General features: G+C 53.6%; 2 protein-coding genes across 6 annotated transcripts in view; one reads left to right on the forward strand and one right to left on the reverse strand.

Moving 5' to 3' along the window:
- The window catches only part of ZFP3 (ZFP3 zinc finger protein), a 91,060-nt gene that overhangs the window by 39,776 nt on the left and 33,510 nt on the right, over window positions 1-17,774 (forward strand). For 2 of the 4 annotated variants that reach the window (XM_072821595.1, XM_072821598.1), the window contains 2 exons: window positions 4,314-5,624; window positions 7,098-7,583. The exons of 1 other annotated variant lie outside the window; for it this stretch is intronic. The gene's annotated coding sequence lies outside the window, so the exon portion shown is untranslated. Of the gene's footprint in view, window positions 1-3,171; window positions 3,269-4,065; window positions 4,183-4,313; window positions 5,625-7,097; window positions 7,584-17,774 lie in introns of those variants that run through there. One more of the 4 variants, XM_072821597.1, reaches the window with a different exon arrangement.
- SCIMP (SLP adaptor and CSK interacting membrane protein) lies at window positions 140-17,145 on the reverse strand. Of its 2 annotated transcripts, XM_072821601.1 has the most exons (6): window positions 16,996-17,122; window positions 10,582-11,320; window positions 8,050-8,173; window positions 6,258-6,321; window positions 4,492-4,565; window positions 140-2,575 (listed from the first exon to the last, which is right to left on the reverse strand). In XM_072821601.1, the coding sequence occupies exons 2-6, from the start codon at window positions 10,750-10,752 to the stop codon at window positions 2,421-2,423; spliced, it is 588 nt and encodes a 195-aa protein (XP_072677702.1). In that variant the 5' UTR covers window positions 10,753-11,320; window positions 16,996-17,122; the 3' UTR covers window positions 140-2,420. The 2 variants fall into 2 exon arrangements, with proteins under 2 accessions (XP_072677702.1, XP_072677700.1); XM_072821599.1 differs by lacking the exon at window positions 10,582-11,320 and having other exon boundaries at window positions 16,996-17,145.

A 17,774-nucleotide genomic window follows, 5' to 3' on the forward strand; every position in this document is an offset into this window, starting at 1 on the left:
TAGTGATGGGGCGTCTAGCAGTGAGCCAGCCAAGTTCCACCCCAGAGGAGCCCCAGATTAGAAAGAAGGGTGGGGAAGTAATCAGGCCATTGTAATACAGAGGGAGATGTGCTCCCAAAAGGCCAAGTTCATACACTCATTCAATTGATCATTCATTTGCCGTGTTTATTGAGTATCCATGAAGTGCCTGGGAAGTGTGCTATGGATGGATGGATGGAGAGAACACCGTCCTCACGTTGCTGTCAATGTAGTAGGGGAGAAGGACGGGTAAGTAGATCATCCTAGGGTGCTAATGTTATGGGAAGAGCACCTCAGAGGAAAGGCTCTAAGCAGAGATGGGATGAGAGGGTGGGGAAGAATGTTCTAGATAGGTGGGAGGTTGCTGCGCATAACAATAGGGGCAAGAGGGACTACAGACCAGGTCATCTCAAATGACTATAGCCAAAAATTTGGAAGTTGCAAAGGAGTGGGGAGAGGAAGGTTGCAGGAGACACCTGGGGACCCGATCTTGACAAATCTCATAACCTATATGAAGGAGTTCGGAGTTCTTCTGAGGGCAATGGGTGAAGAAGAGCTTTAGGCAAGGGAATGGGGTGGTCAGATGTCCCCTTGGAAAAACCACTGGCTGCTGTGTAGAAAGGGGACCGGAGGCTGAGATGTCAGTGGCAGGAGACTGCCCGGGGGGCTGCTGGAGAGGCACAGTCACAGGAGGTGGGGACCCCGGAGCAGAGGACCCCACACCCTGGACCAGATTCTGACTCCAGGGATTGAGAAGGTAGCACAGCAGAAGGAGTCTGGGATTGGGGGTGGGCCGTGGTTCCTTTCAGGATATGTTGAACTTGAGGGGGAGGGTTCCTGGGGCAGCAGGTCTGAGACCCAGGATGAGGCATGGCTGGAGTCATGAGCAGAGGGCCCTGAGCCCACAGAGGTGGCCCCATTGCTCCTTCTTCCAGCAGGGTTGGGGCACGGACTGGGAAGAGCCCGCGGAAGAGCAGCCATCTGGGTATGGCCTGGGGTGTGTGTGGCAGGAGTACAGGAGATGGTGCCATCCCAGACACCAGGGAGGAGGGAGGAGGTAGGAGGTAACCTGTCCCTGGTATTTGCTTTTAACTCCCGTCGTAGACTTGGATGGTTTGCCAAACATCTGTAAGAGGGAGAGCACGCGGGCCAAACTCTTCTGTCCTTTGGCGTATTAATCTTTCCCCTGTAACTTGGGGAGGGAGTCCTCTCTGGCTCATGAGTTCAGGGGCCACAGGGCCATGCCCCACAGCAAGGCGGTGGTGACCCCGGGTGGCGGGACATCCACATGTCCTGGGATATAGGCGAGAGGAAGCGCATGTGCCACTGTCCGTCCCCCCTGGTAGGGCAGCAGGCAGCGGCGAGGCCATCCCAGCAGCTGGCGGCGGCAGGCACACATGTCCGTCTCTGAGGAGGGGCTCGGCCCCAGGGGCCCTGCTCGCCTTCCCGAGGCCCTCAGTGCTCTCCCCGTGAGCCTGCTCGGTGCCGGGTTCCCCAGGGAAGGCTTGGCCATCAGCGCCTCGGGTCCACTGAGGATGCGTCAAGCCCGGGGACCCTGCCAGTCAGCGCTAGGGGACTGATGGGGTTCCAGAGGATGCAGGCACTGCTGCAGCAGGACAGGGCGGTGACCTTGCTGCTGTCTGCACAGAAAGTCACCCAAGGGACTCACAGATGAATCTGCCCATTCACTGTCCCTTTCTTTCCTCTTCCCCATGGTTTTTCCCTGGGGAAACCTGCCTTTCCTGTACCCCCTCACCCCGCACATAGTGCAAAATGACACAGCTGCATGTAACGTGTGTGCTTTGGCCCCCCAAGATCACATCTGTCCCCGTTGATTGATACAAGTGGGAAGCACAAGAAAAGATGGGTGAGAACCTGAATCTCTGAGGTCCATCTGGCCAAGGTCATGGGGAGGCACTGGGGTTTGGGATGCATGTTGGGGGGTTGGTTCACATGAAGCAAGAGCCATACTCACCCTTGCAGAAGCTGCAAGGAGGTGGGCAGGACCCGGGGGGCCAAGGTGGGGGTGGGAGCCTGAAGGCTCTGGAGTCAGACACCAAAATGTAGCATCACTTAGAACCAAACAAAAGAGAGGAAGGGGGAGGAGTGTTTCTCACAGGTTCAGGGGGTCGGAGAGCCACAGGCCCCGGAGGTCCTCCTGAAGGAACCAATGGACAGGAGTTCAAGGCCTGAGCCCTCCAGGTCCGCAGGGCAGATCCTCAGCGTGGGTTCTGCTGGATGCTGATGCTCTGAGCTTCAGGAGGTGTTGATTTTAAAGGAGCTCCACTACGTGAGCACTGGCTTTCAGGATCCCATGACCTATGGCAGTTCACTCATTCTCGATTGGTTTAAAAAGCTGGGTGAACCCCCTTGGGCTTGTCAAAAAAGAAGGAACGGTTGTCTCAGAAGCGCTGCTTTTCCATATTGGCGGGGATTTCAACATCATCGTAGTCATCCAGAGGCTCAATGTAGCTCGGGATGGAAACCGTCTTCTTGTTTCTCACTTTGTTGACCAGTGAGTATGTGCTCGATGGCTGACTTGGGGGTTCCTGTGGGACTAGAACATGCAAATAAATCCTTAGAGGCAAAGCTACTGTGTGTTTACGTGGTTTTGACTAAGTGACTCAGCGTGATTTCCATGGGTCTGGGTGACCTTCCCACTCCCTGGTGGACCCGACCCCATCTGTGGGAGTTGTAGATGAGCAGACATGACCCAGCCTCGGGATCCCGCAAGTGAGTGAAAGGCAGATGTGGGTCAGACACCCTGGCTCCCGGGTCCCTCTGCCTGCACGCCACACACATGGCATGGGAACCATGAAACAGAAGTGTAGACAACACGCCGACCTGAGCTAGTACCCAGATGAGTAGAGTTGTGTGGGAGCCTCATTCTCATGGGGAAGTGATGCAAACCACATTTCTTCTCTGGCACATCCCTCACAGTGACTTACAGTGTTTTTCAGAATTTCCCGTAATTACTTAGGCACAGATCTCTGTTCAGAAGGAAAGGGGATGGTGGTGTTTGCAGAACGTGGAATTAGGGAACAGGTATGTAGCACAAGCACCCAAGTGGCCACAGGGAAGAAAAGCAAGACAGCCAGCTCTCCTCAGATGGGACCAGAGTGGCTCTACCACAATCTCGTCTTCCTCACGCAGGCCTGAGAGAGGACCACCCTTCATTTCCCGCAGGGCACTGCAGTCAGACCCCCGGTTCCTACCCAGGCCCGAGCTGTCACATGCTGTGTGGCCCCGGGTGAGTCACTGAACATCTCTGTTTCTCCATGTCCTCATCTGCCAAAGGGGAATAACCACAAACCTGCCTCATAATGCTGTTGAGCACATGGCATGAGATGGTGTCTGTAAGGTGCCTCGCACAGGGCTGCTCAATGAATGTGGGCTCATATTAGGATTTATCTGTGTGAGCAGTACGTTCTTATGAGCTCCTAAGCTCCAGGCACTGCTCTCAGCAGTGGCTAAGGCATGGTGAGCAAGATAAGAAAGGCTCCTGTTTTCCCAGGGCTTTGTGTTCCACGGGTCGTAAACAACTGAGTAATAATGAAATGAGACAATTTTGGATAATGGCCTTCGCTTTACAGAGGGTAGGCGGCAGTGGCCTCTTTGAGGTGCTGACATTTTAAAAATATATATTTTATCTATTTATTTGAGAAAGAGAGAGAGAACGGGGGAGGAGAAGAGGCAGAGGAAGCAGGAGACGTGGGACTCGATCCCAGGACCCTGAGATTGTGACCCAAGCCGAAACCAAGAGTTGGATACCTAACTGACTCAGCCCCTCTAGGCGCCACGAGATGCCGACATTTGAGCTGACTTGTGAAGGATGAAGTGAGGCCCCTATGTAAGCAGCTTAGAGAGGAACATTCCAGTCAAGGGGACCAGGCGGAGTTTTTCCAGCGGCCAGTGCAGTAGGCCCAGTGACACCCCCATGTTCCTTTTGACTCATGCTCCAAGCAGGGGTTTGAATTTACACAGCGACAGCTGGGAGCGTTGCTGCTTACCCCGTCCCCTTTCCGACCTGTCTGTCCCTTCCAAAAGGATGCTACCGTCTGCAGATTCCAGGGTTCTGGACTGAGTTTTGCATCCCTACAACATTCATATGTTGAAGTCCTCAGCCCCCAGTGAGGCTGTGTCGGAGACGGGACCTCTATGGAGGTAATGAAGGCTAAATGACGTCACAAGGGTGGGGCCCTGATCTCATAGGCTTCGTCTCCTTATAAAAAGAAACACCAGCTCACTCACTGTCTCTCTCCCTCCCTCCCTCCCTCTCTCCCTACCCACCCCAGCATCCCCAGCCACACTGGCTGGCACCTCAGTCTTGGACTTCTAGCCTCCAGGACCACGAGAAAATTCCTATTGCTTAAATCACCTGGTTTATGGGACTTTGTCCTGGGCAGCCTGAGCTGAGATATTCAGATACATTTGTTACCCTGAAGGAAACTGCGATCAGAGACAGATACTTACATGTGTGTTCTGGAAAAAGCAGACCTCTGGGTGGCAGAGGGGGCAACTGAACCAGCGGTTCATTGTTAACATTCCTGGAGAGAGAGAGAGATCAGGGTGTGGTTCTGACCATGCTGGTGGTCAGCATGAGAAGAAGGACAGCGCTGAACATTCAGACCCTGGTCCCTGAAAGCAGGAGGCATCGCCTTTTCTAGGTTTTGTATACCTTTTTTTTTTTAAAGCTATATAGCTTTTTTTTTTTTTTTTTTTAAATCTACGATAGTCATACAAAGAAAGAGAGAGAGGCAGAGACACAGGCAGAGGGAGAAGCAGGCTCCATGCACCGGGAGCCCGACGTGGGATTCGACCCCGGGTCTCCAGGATCGCGCCCCGGGCCAAAGGCAGGCGCCAAACCGCTGCACCACCCAGGGATCCCTTTGTATACCATTTGTAAAGAAGAGGATGCCTCTGTGCCCGGGGACCAGCTGGACTTAGCATGGAGCGTGCCTTCCCAGGCAGTTTCAGGCAGGGGAGGTAATAAGCACCAGGTGCGCTTTGATTTGCAGAGACACAAGAGTTCCTGAAGCCACCTGTGCACACAATGTGTGACCGCAGCCCACCTCCGTGACCACAGTCCACGCCTGTGGGCCCACTCTGCTGAAAGGCTTGCGTGTGCTCACCAGAAGACGTGTGCCCGAATATCCATCCCAGCACCATGCACAACAGCCCCACACTGCACACCACCAAGGTGTGCACTGGCCACAGAGTGGATAAATTCGTCATGGTGCACTCCCACCGTGGAAGACTATAGGAGCGAGGGTGGGCCGTCTACAACCACACACATGGCATGACACTCACAAAACACAGCTCACCAAAGAAGCCAAGCGGCACTGGATAGTATACACTCCATCTCCAGCCCTTTTGGAGGCTATGATGAATTATCCACTCTACAGCTGGAACCAAGGCTCTGTGAGCCTATCTGGCTGGCCGTGCTTTGCACATGGTGCCACAAACCCACGTTGGGAGAAAGCCTGCTCCATGAGATCACACTGGGAGAGGACTCCTGGAAGCTTGCCCCTGATTTCTCCTGGACTCTACCCTACACACTTTCCACTTTGATGAGTTTACTCTGCGCCCTTCTACTACAATATCCCGTAAGTGTGACTACAGTAGCTTTTCTGGGTCCTGTGAGTCCTTCTCGAGAGAGTCATCAACCCTAAAGGTGAACCTGGGTTTATGCCCAACGCATAGCAATCATAAAAGCCCCAAATATATCACAAAATACAGAAGTAGAACAAGGGGCCTATTTTCCTTAAGCACCCAGCCTTAAACAGACTACACTTGTGATCCATCTAAAGAAAAGGAGGGTGGGGACACCAGGCTGGCTCAGTCAGTAGAGCAAGCCTGCAACTCTTGACCTAGGAGGGGTGTGAGTTCCAGCCCCACTTTGGGGGTAGAGATGACTTAAAAATAAAATCTTGAAAAGGACAGGAGGGTAGGCCTAACCCTAAGTGGTGGGCCCAGCGCACAGAGCTTGACCTGTGACCTCTACGAAATGAGACGAGCCCAGGACGACTTGGAGAGCGGAGCCCCAGACGGTGCCCTGAGGCCCCAAAAGCCCAAATCCTTTTCCCCTTGGTGCAGGGGGACTTGGCACATGTGACTGCTCACTGGCTGCTCAGGCGCAGTAGGCGTCAAGGGCATCCCGCGGAGAAGTGCAGGTGCAGGGGCGGGTGTGAGCGCGGGGCTCTCTAGACAGAAAAGACCAACCGGTTCCCCTGACTTACTCATACATCTTCTCATCATCTCTTCGCTTTTCTTCCAAGGGCTTGGCAATTTCCCACTTCTTGCCTAAGAGGAATCCAATAAGCATATTTCATTTGTGAGGAATTAGCAGAAGATGTGACTTTAGAGTTCAGAGGCCCTCAGACACTGAGTGTGTTCAGGGTGTTTTGGGGTGGAGTTGGGAAGAACCACTGTGGGGACACGGAGCAGGTAAGGGATGGAGACTGACTTTAAGTCTTCCGGCCTTTGGCTAATTCACGAGGGTGGACCCTGCTTGCTTCCTCAGTGCCCAGAAATAGTGGTGGAATGAGCAACCCAGAGTGTGGTTGGGGGGGAAATGAAAGAAAGAATGAGAAAAGCCGTTCATAAACTGTGGTGTGCTGGACCTACACGTTACTGCTAATTATAACCTACATGTGAAGAGCAGTGGGTTGAGATAAAAGAGAATGGGGTAAGGTTTTTGTTTTAGGGTCATGCTTTCGTCCGTATCTAAAAAAGGAAACAGTTTAAGAAGGCAGGTGGACAGAGGACCATGGGACCCAGAATATGCTTTGTCTTTAAAAAACCAATTGCCGCCAAGGGGTGAAGGGACTAATGTTCAGCCCGGTGGATGCAAGCTCTGGTCCCCACTCTGCCCCCAACTCCTGTGGCCTCATCGAGGCTTGGCTTCTCTCTGAACCTTAACTGGCTTATCTACAAAAAGAGGTTGAGGAGGATGACAGGGTCTCACTCCTTGTGTGGCTCTAACCTTTCAGGGCAGGCCCAGGACACTGAGGGGTGCCTGTCCAGGCTGCCCCGCCAGGGGAGCTGGCCACCCCTCTCACTCTCTTTATCCTCTGCAGGTCAACAGAGGGGTAGGATCTCAAGAAAACACACCATCAAATCAAGTCAAGGATTTCGTGTTTCGGGACGTGAACACCAAAGTGGAAACCTGCGCGTAGGTCATCTAAAGTTCATGTAGGGCCTTCAGGAAGCTGCTCGTTTATATTCTGAGGATGCCAACAACCTCTGGCCAAGGCAGCTTGCACTCTGGAAAATTCAGAGTATGACTTTAGAGAAGGCAACCGGGATGGCCAACGTGTTGGTCACGGACTAAGCTCATTTTTCATGCATTAAGACAGTGTTTTTGTAAAAAACCTGCTTTGGGGGCCCTTGGGTGGCTCAGGGATTGAGCGTCTGCCTTCGGCTCAAGGTGTGATCCCGGGGTCCTGGGATTGAGTCCCGCATCAGGCTTCCCGAGAGGGAGCCTGCTTCTCCCTCTGCCTGTGTCTCTGCCTCTCTCTCTGTGTCTCTTATGAATAAATAAATAAATAAAATCTTAAAAAAAACCAAACCCATTCTGTTGAGGGATGATGGACCTACAAAAAAGCTGTATATATTCCCATGTATTTAACATGTGTACAACTTGATGGGCTTGGAATTGAGACAACCTTTGACATTCCTTGGATCTGAGCTATCTCCTAAGTCCCGGAGGTAAGCCAGCAGCCACACCAGAGAGAGAAAGCGCTGGAGCATCCTGTGCCTTGAAACAGATTCTGCCCTCACCCAAACCCTGCGGGGGCCTGTGGAGTTCCTGGACGGGAGTTACCCTCCCTCCCTTTGCTGTGCAGATGGGGACACCGAGGCTCAGAGATGTAAGCTAGTGGGAGGGCTAGGACTCAAACCCAGAGCACATGATGCTTAATCCAAAATTCAGCCAATACAGGCCCAGAACAAATCATCTTATCCCTGATGCACAAGGATATGCACCCCAGATCTGCTCCCTCCACCTGCCCCAGGGGATACCACCATTACCCTGTCTAAGCAGCTGCCTGCAGGCACAGTACAGGATAAGGCCCAGGCCTGTGGAGACGACAATGATGGCCACAGCTAAGATGATCCAGAAATTGTCCCTCCACCAATCCATCGCAATGAGACCCTGAGGAGAATGGAGACAGAGGGATGATGCAGGAGCAAGAGCATCTGGCAGGGAGGGGTGGGGGGCCGTTGTCTACCATGTGGAGGGGCTACCTCTGCTTAGGGGCTGGGCAGGCGCTGGCTGGGGCAAACCCTCCCCCTGCGCAGCCGGAAGACCTCAGGCAAAGTCCTGAAGCCCCTCTGAGCATCGGTGTGTCCTCCTCTACAACATGGCAGCGGTGCCGGCCAGTGACGCTCTACATGTTAAACCCACACAATGTTAGAAGTCAATCATATCTCAGTAAAGCTGGGCTGAAAAAGAGGGAAAAAAGATAAGAAAAGGAAACAAGAGAGCAGAAGGTTTGAGGATTGTTGGAAGGTCCCCGCGGTGGAAGATGACCAATGCTCTCATAGGATAGTGATGACTAATGTTCAGTCTGAAGCTGTTGCCCCTGTCATATTGTGCTGTAATCTTTTGTCACCATCAAATCTGCAGTAAAATTGCACAATAAAAGTTTGTAGGAATGGAGCCGGGGGAGTAATGACATGTGGGTGGTGGTTTTCCAACCAGGGGTAATGTATGTGTGAGTAAAACAGCAGCCGTGAGGCCCCCGCCAGTGGGGAGCAGCCTGCAGGTGGGATTCCTAGGAATAGGAATGCGGGGAGCTCTTGGGGGAGGGACGGGGCACCCCTCATCCAGGGCGTGAGCACTCTATTTGGATATTAAAATTTTAAAAAAATCATCCTTGGATCACCTGGGTGGGTCAGTGGTTGAACATCTGCCTTCGGCTCAGGGCATGACCCCGGGGTCCTGGGATTGAGTCCCACATCGGGCTCCCCCCAGGGAGGTTGCTTCTCCCTCTGCTTGGGTCTCTGCCTCTCTCTGTGTGTCTCTCATGAATAAATAAATACAATCTTGAAAAAAAAAATGATCCTTGAGGCCTGGCATATCCCTGGTATTAGCTAAATGGAAACTCATGCATGTTCATACAGAGCCACTTCCAATTCATGCTTCTGAGTAATATTAGCAATATAAACGGGGACCCAGGGAATCCCTGGGTAGTTCGGTGGTTTAGCACCTGCCTTCGGCCCAGGGCATGATCCTGGAGTCCCGGGATCGAGTCCTATGTCAGGCTCCCTGCATGGAGCCTGCTTCTCCCTCTGCCTGTCTCTGCCTCTCTCTCTCTCTCTCTCTCTTTCTCTCCCCCCTGTGTCTTTCATGAATAAATAAATAAAATCTTTAAAAAAAATAAAATAAACGGAGACCCAGTCAGGGGAACGGGGGTAAAGTAAGCTAAAGCTCTGATTCCTACAAAGACTTCTGACTTGGCTCACTCTCTAAGTACCTGTTTATATTACCGGCATCGTGTCTTCATTTATGATGTTTGATGTTGTTTCTACTGTAATTTGGGTTTTCAGTTCCAAACTTTGTTTGTTTGTTTTAGTGAAGGTTTGGCTTGACCAAATAGAACGTCTTTTGGCCATACCAATTGTGTGTAACTAGTGGTCTTGTACGCGCATCGTTCTGCAGCTTTTTTGCTCAACTTTTCAATAATCATTATTCTTTTGCCATTTATCCATGGTCGTTGTGGGTGTGCTGGGGATTTAGTCTTAACGGGGTGAACTGTCAGTTAACCAGGTAGCCTGACCATCATGCAGGCACTGAGCAGAGGTTTTATCGTAAATCACCTTTTCAGGACGTGCCAACGAAAACAATAGAGGAAGAAGAACATAGGGGAAAAAGGAGAAGCATAGAGACTGGGAACTTGGCTTTCAGGAGGGCCCCATGAAATTTGGTTTTGCCGGGTCCAGGGAGATCACAGGGCACTGGACTTAAGGAAATGCCACATAAGGAAGCCTGGGTGACTCAGTTGGTTAAGGATCTGCCTTCAGCTCGGGTCATGATCCCGAGGTCCTGGGATTGAGCCCTGAGTGGGGCTCCAAGATCAGCAGGGGGATCTGTTTCTCCCTCTCTCTCTGCCCCTCTTTTATTTTTTTTTAATTTTTAATTTTTTTCTTTATTTTTTCTTAAAAAAAATAAAATGAGCATTGCCAAATTTTACCAACTGAACTCAGTCGGCTTAGTAATCAAAAGAAACTATTTTTAAAATATTTTATTTATTTATTATTCATCTCCCTGTTCTGTTTGGCTTCGAGAGACCACTCGTGTTCCTGGGCCGTGGCCCCTTCCTTATGCCCGGAACCAGCTGGGTGGCATGTCCCTGGCAGTCCCTCTGTAGCCACGTCTGCCTCCTCTTCCTCTTTGGACTCTGTTTCCTGCCCGGACCACCCAGGATGATCTTGTCTCCCCGGCTGCTGAGCAGCCACCTCAATTCCACCTGCGCCATCACTTCTCCCTTGGCTGTGGCCTGACACCATCACAGGCTGGGGCCGTGTAGGGTCACCCCACAGACCACCTCGGGTTCTCACCTCAGGACGAGACGCCCGCACAAGCGCTTCCATGGGCTCATGCTTGTGTTTTGCCAGTAGAAAATCAGGAAGAGGGATCCCTGGGTGGCGCAGCGGTTTGGCGCCTGCCTTTGGCCCAGGGCGCGATCCCGGAAATCCGGGATCGAGTCCCACATCGGGCTCCCGGTGCATGGAGCCTGCTTCTCCCTCTGCCTGTGTCTCTGCCTCTCTCTCTCTCTGTGACTATCATAAATAAATAAAAAATTAAAAAAAAATTCTTAAAAAAAAAAAAAGTCAGGAAGAAAAGGGAGGAAAAGTTAGGAGGGGCTCTGCTATCTTTGACAGACGTCCATGGCCTGGGGCCCAAGGTCACTGACCTCATCAGGAAGCAGTAGGGACCTGTCATGAGGCTTGGGGTCAGACATGGGTCTCTATTTCTGGGAGGTGTCTCTGCCCCATGGGAGGGAATATCTTTGTTGTCAAGAGTCTGAGGACACAGGGAGGTTCTTGAGGCAGGACTGGGGCTCATAGGTGAGGCAGGGCCCTGGGGGCCAGGGCGAGGGGCACCCTTGGCCCTGTATAGACCAGAAGAGGAATCATCATCGTGGGCCCAGGTCAGCAGTCCCAGAGCACAGCAAAAGGAGAGGGGCCAAGCGCACAGGTGTGCAGACCCAGGGTCCCAGCTGCTGGGAGGAGATCAGGAGCTGCAGGCCGGACCTCAGGTGCCATCACCTGGAGGAGCATCTGGTGGACACCACACCTGGAGGAAGGAAGGGAAGAGGCACCATGGGAGCGCCCCTCAGATTTTAGTTGTCGAGGAGCTTGGATGCACGTATCAGGCTCTGGGCAAAAACTGAAAGAATATTGAGGTTCCCAACCCTCACCCGGCTTGAACCTTGGAATCACTCAGGGAGCCTGAAAGACCGCTGCTTGTCTGCTCTACATCCAACTCTCTAACTGATCTGGGGTGGTTCCTGGCCACCGTGGTTTTGTTTGTCTTTTTTTTTTTAAGATTTTATTTATTTATTTACAAGAAGCATAGAGAGAGAGGCAGAGACACAGGCAGAGGGAGAAGCAGGCTCCTCGCAGGGAACCCAATGCAAGACTTGATCCCAGGACCCCGGGATCACGCCCTGAGCCAAAGGCAGATGTTCGTTCAACCGCTGAGCCACCCAGGTGCTCCCTGTTTGTTTGTTTTCATAAAATTCTCCCTGAGTGATGTGCGCTTTGTCTCTGAATTCCTTTTTTTTTTTGTCTCTGAATTCCTATTACAACCTCCCCGATGGAGGTGCTGTTGTCACCCGCAGTAGAAATGGGGCGCCAGGAGGTGAAGCAATTTGCTAGAGGCAGCGCAGCTGGGAGTTGACGACCCAAGATTCCAGGTCAGTGCCATTGGACCAGAGTTCATGCTTCTCTTAGGCTGCGGGGTGGACACCAAGCTGGTGCATGCTTTTCTTTTCACAACAGAACTGAAAGCAGAACCCTCACCCGAGGGCTTCCAATTCCAGCAGGGCCTCAGCCGTGGGCCACGTCTCGTTCCCCACAGCAAGAACCGCAGTATGAAAATACGTCTCAGAAAAGCAACACGCTCTGCGCGCTGACGTAGCCCAGGCCAGAAGTGCTCTGCATGCTCTGTCTCACAACGGCGGCTTCTGGTTATAAGCCCATTTACAGAGAAGACAGCAGAGACTTAGGTCTGAGTCAGTGGCCCAGGGTCGCAGAGCTAGCAAGTGGAAAATTCAGAAGCCAACCCCCCACCCCAGGTCTCCCTGAAACCAGTGGAGCTTTCATGTGTGACTGCCAAACGGGGGCTTTGGGAGATGCATGAAAATGCAGATGCCAGGGTCCCAGGCCCCTTCCCAGTTCTTATCTGTGGGTCCAGGGTGGGACTCGGCAATTAGTCCTTTTATTTTTATTTTTTTAAAAAGATTTTATTTATTCATAGAGAAAGAGGGGGGTGGGGGGCAGAGACACAGGCAGAGGGAGAAGCAGGCTCCATACAGGAAGCCCGACGTGGGACTCGATCCCAGGTCTCCAGGATCACACCCCAGGCTGCAGGCGGCGCCAAATCGCTGCGCCACTGGGGCTGCCCAGCAATTAGTCCTTTTAATGAGCACAGTTCCAGGGAGGAACGTGTCCGGCCAGAGAGCAGAGCCCACAGCTGGGGTGGGTGAGCCCAGGGGAGGCTTATCTGCACACCCTGCCCTGCCTCCTCCAACCCCACAGTCAGGGGCAGTCGTAGCACTGGCATGGTGGAGTGCAAGCCCCTCCAAAAGACTCCTCGAACCAAACACCTCTCCTGTTTGCTTGTCACAATGCCTGAAATTGTGTCATCAAGTTGCTGCAAAAGTCCCATGCTCCCCACCCACCCCTGCCCCCTGCTTCCTGTCCATTCAAACTCATTTGCCAGAGAGTGCCAGACTCTGAGGAAGAAAACCTGATCAGTACTAGGTTGCGAATGACTTCTTGGCTCCTCAGGGGATGGGACTGCTTCCTTGGATTCCCTAGGGTGTTGGCCAGCGCGGGGAGCATCCTAGGATCGTATCCAGAGTCCCCAGAGGATATAAGTGAATGTGACATAGGAGCAAAGACTGTCTTATGTAGCTCGTACTCCCGCTAGAGGCCCAGCCCTGGTCAGGGGGTTCTCAGTGCTCATCCGGCCCTCAGGACAGACTTGGGATCTCACGCACCCCGTGACCTCTGTGGCTGATGAGATCCTGATGGGGGCTCCACCGTCAGAGTGATGGAGACCCAAGAGGTGAGAGCGGGTTGGACGTGAAGGCAGAGGAAAGATGGTTCACTGAGAATACGAGGGGCTTCAAGGTGCTTCTAAACCATGAACGTGTCGGGACAGGAGATAGGAAGGCAATACAGAGAAGAGAGACCTCTTCCCAGCCCGAAGGGAAGGAAGATGGAGAGGGGCATGCTGGGGCCCAGGGGGTGGGAAGCAGGGAGAGCCAACACCCCTGTTCTCTCTGAAGTAGGAGCCAGGTTGGCGGGTGCTAGGCGGGCCGAGTGGGAGGCAGAACCCAAGTTGTCACTGCTGGGAGGGACGCGTTCCTCCTCCAGCTGGGCCCACACACTCTGCCCCTGCCCTGCCCCTGCCCCTGCCCCTGCCCTAGGGGCTTGCTGTCCGTCCTGTGGTTCACAGGTTCACTGTCACCCATGCGGACCAGTCAGCTCCACTGGGCAGGGCTGCTCTCTACCGCTGTCTGCAGGGCCCAGACCTCACCTGGATCCAGTAAGCAATCCAGAGGGATTTAGGACTATGCAAATGAATGACCCACAGGCCTCTCCCCTGACCTGTGGCTGCACTTCACCTCTGAGGATACTGGCAGGCAGGCAGTTTAGATCTACAGTCTGCACCCTGATTCCAGAGCGACCCAGCCCGGCCTGCCACCTGGCGTCCACCTACCATCTCAGCTGCCGCTATAGGCACTGAACAGCCGGCAGGGAAACAGAGGCCCTGTGGAACCTGGGGGTGGAGCTCCGGCCTCCCAAAAGTCTCTCCTCCTCCACTCCAGCAACATGCTCACCCTCCCAGCGAGCATGTTGCAAGTCTGAGTGGCCTCAGGGCCAGTGGGTGGCTGAGCACAGTCACGACCCAGCCCCAGCCCTGGCTCTCACTTCCCCAAAAGGCATTTCTGGGGAGTCAGTGACAGAAGTCATACTGTCCCCTTACCGGGAATTCCAGAGACTGTGGGTTTATTTAGCACTTGCTTTAAACACACACACACACACACACACACACACACACACACACACACCAGGGATCTCTGGGTGGCTCAGGGTTTTAGCATCTGCCTTCAGCCCAGGGCATGACCCCAAGGTCCTGGGATTGAGTCCCGCATCAGGCTCCCCGCAGGGAGCCTGCTTCTCCCTCTGCCTGTGTCTCTGCCTCTTTCTCTGTGTCTCTCATGAATAAATAAATAAGAAATCTTAAAAAAATAAATAAAGCACGCCAAAAAACCCCTACACAACCAAGTTGTATAGTGTAGGCAGATGGCTACACAAACACTCATAAACACTGGCATACGTGAAACAGTTCATGAACTTTCTTTCTGACATGTCTTCCCAGCAGCATTTTCCTGCCTCATCTAGCTGAGTGTGTTAAAAAAAGTAGGGAGCATGAGGCCCTCTGTTTCTTTCCAGAGCCACTAATGATGAAGTCCTGGGTATTGAAACAGCTGGCTTTTTTTCCCTTGAGAGAAATTAATGATTTGAGGCAGCTGCGAGGCCCAAAATTTTCAGAGAGAATGCGGGTGTGTTGGGGTGTCCTAGCGGGAGTTGCAAGAGGCCTCCAACAAAGCCTCCATGGGAGGAAAGAAGATGGGGTCCCGCTCCTCACCTGCTCTCTGCGTTAGGGCTTCGTGGCCTGGGACACAAATCCCCTTGAATGAGGCCTGCCCTGCCCGGGACAGCACCTGCTATGTCTCTAAGTCTTCGTGCAGAGAGAAGAACGGGAAAAAAAAGCCCATTAATAAATGTTTATATGGCCTATATGAGGGAAGGATAACTTTGGATATATTGGGTTAAGTTAAATGTATTATTAAAATTAATTTCAGCTTTTTATCTCTTTTAATTTTTCCAATTGAAATTATTCTCTCTTGTGCCTCTGCTCACACTCAGATTCTTGGGACCAACTGGCTGGCTCAGTTGGTGCAGCATGCGACTCTTGATTTTGAGTAGGGGGTTGTGAGTTTGAGCCCCACCCCGTGTCCGGTTGTGGAGATTGCTTAAATAAATAGACTTAAATTTTTTTTTTTTTGTCAGGGGGATGGGGAAGCAAAGAGTAATCACACGGTCATTGCCTCTGATTCCGTAATATCGTTTCTAGAGATAACAGCCTGAGAAGGAATCCAAAGGAAGTAAAAGTTGGATGCAGAACCGTGTTGACTTGAGCGCACACAGAGGCAGGGAGCCATCCCACCCGCCGCGTGGGACTGGGCGATGGGGGGAGTTGCGCAAGAGCCACTCAGTGGATTGCATGCAGCAATCAGGTGGCAGGAAGATGAGAAGAAACCCAGTGACCTTCCAGGAACCCCAGACCCTGAGGGAGCAGAGCAGGGCCCGTGCCCATGCGATGCCATGTCTCCCCTTGACACCTGGGTGCGCGGCTGGGGCCTGTGGGGAGAAAGCCCAGGACGCAGACCTTCCACCGTGCGGGAATACGATCCATCCCCCTCTCTCGCTCTGCCGCCAGCCTCGCTATGAAGCATGAACCCAACACGGTTTCAAGACTCCAGGTATCACATCTTAAAAGAGCCTCTGCTTGCCCCTCCTGAGCAGGTGGCCTTTGTGGTGTTTCCACGGCGTTGGCTATGTCCTCCTCAGAATCTTTTGGAATTACGGATGACTCAAGCTTCCTACTGAGTTATCCCGGGATTTCTGCAACCCATAAATCCTTCCTCGGGTCCCGTCAAATTGTCTCCCACTGTTGCTGGCCTTTTTTGTTTGGCTCTGGTGCCAGGAGCCAGAGGTGGCTCTTTGGCCACGGTGCTTGTATCATCCGAGGGTGGGGGGCACTGAGGATGCCTGGTGACAGCCGCTGAGGCCCGTAGGTCCCCTCTAGAACTTGTTTAATCAAAACAAGACAGTGCTACCTTCTCAAAATAGCTATGCTCTCTGCCGAAAAACCAGGAGGCAAAAACCCAAACTCTGCGTTGTTTGTTGCGAGGTTGTGGAATGTGGGCTCATCCCTTCCCCTTGTTTGTCTGAAGTTTTCATGTTCATTGATCCTAAAAAATACTGAGAAGCCGCCAGATCTTGTCCTTACCAGGCACGGGGAGTCCCACCTCCACAGCTCCCCGGGAGGTTCACATGCTGGCACGCTTGGTCTGGCAGAGGGGCCAGGAAAGGCAGTGGCCCTCGGGACCAGTGATGAGCGACAAAGTGGAACTAGAAACATCAGGCTGGAGCCAGGCCCCCTCCGCGGTGATTTCCCCCCGGGGTGGCAGCAGATGGCTGACCGGGATCTGAGGCCAGCCCGGCATAGCTAGACCCCAGGGCCGTGGGAGCACGGGATGTCTTACCAGTCCCCATGCAGCAGATGCACACGCATGACGGCGCCACAGTGTGTGGCCCCTAGGGTGTTTTGCACGGGCCCCACGACGCAGCCCAAAGTTTGCACTGTCACTGCCTCGCCCCCTTACCCCCAGCGCACACCCATCGGGGTCCTCTCACTATCAGAGTCCAGAGAGGGCGAACCACCCCTCTCCAGGTAACACAGCTCGCTGCCAGTCATTGTGTCATTTCAACCCGAGACGCAGATTTCTTCTTCCCCCCAACACACGCTGGGGAATGGAGGCCCCGAGGGGTGCAGTGATTCTGAGGTCACCCAGCTGGTGGGTGGCAGAGTGGACTCGCCAAGGCCACCCAGAGATTGGGCTACAACCCCCGGGTGACCCCTCGGGTGGCTCGGGCCCGGATGCTTACCTGGGTAGCAAGGGTGTCCATCCGTGAGCAGCTGAGGGTATGGCAGGTGCCCGAGTGTGGTGGCTCCGGCGCAGCTGGCAGGACGTCTTCCTCGCCCACAAGCCTCCCGCCCACCCCGGAGCAGTGAGCCCAGCCAGACCACACTTCCCCTTCCTGCTCAGCCCTCCAGTGGGGGGAGTCCCAGGCGCCTGCACAGCAGCCCGTCCTTGTTCCAGGGGAGCTGCCTCCCCAGGCTCTCAGGACCCAGACCCTCCTTCCACGAGGCCCGGCAGACAGCCATCCAGGGGTCGGGGACAGGCTCACCGGCGTGGACGGGGTGCTGTGGGGTCCCTGAGATGAGCCTGTGTGGGCATCCTTGGCTGCAGCAGCCCCCATAGGGCTCCCAAAGAGTGAGGACGCTGGCTCCCACCCAGAGACCCGGGCACGACACGGGCTCAGGTGGGACACGGCATCCCTGTGGGAGCTGCTGGAGGAAACCTGGGCACCTAGGGGCTACTGGGCCAGCCATCCACCGCCCCCCACCCCCACCCCGGCCATCGTGGCAGGACTGGGTCTCCACCAAACGGGGTAGAGAGTCGCCAGCAGCGCCCTGGGGCCGCAGGCCATGGTGGCGGGGGTGGGGGGTCTGTGAACCATTTTGTCGTGTTTTGTCGTTTTGTCTTGTCGAATTGACCGTTCTGACTTCAGGGAACAGCCTGGCGGTAAAAATAGCCACATGGGTGTGTACCACCTCTGCCCCGGGGACAGAGGTTATTTTGAGTCTCCGGGGTAATGATGCT

This window comes from Canis lupus, chromosome 3, assembly GCF_048164855.1.
Source record: "Canis lupus baileyi chromosome 3, mCanLup2.hap1, whole genome shotgun sequence".
NCBI classification, from domain to species: domain Eukaryota; kingdom Metazoa; phylum Chordata; class Mammalia; order Carnivora; family Canidae; genus Canis; species Canis lupus.

Coding starts and splice junctions, on each gene's coding strand:
- SCIMP (XM_072821601.1), bottom strand. CDS start 10,752: ATGCACCGGGAGCCCGATGTGGGACTCGATCCCGGATTTCCGGGATCG. Junction 8,174..10,581: donor TGCGGGCGTCTCGTCCTGAG/GTGAGAACCCGA, acceptor CATTCTCCTCAG/GGTCTCATTGCGATGGATTG. Junction 2,576..4,491: donor GCTTTTTCCAGAACACACAT/GTAAGTATCTGT, acceptor TGCATGTTCTAG/TCCCACAGGAACCCCCAAGT.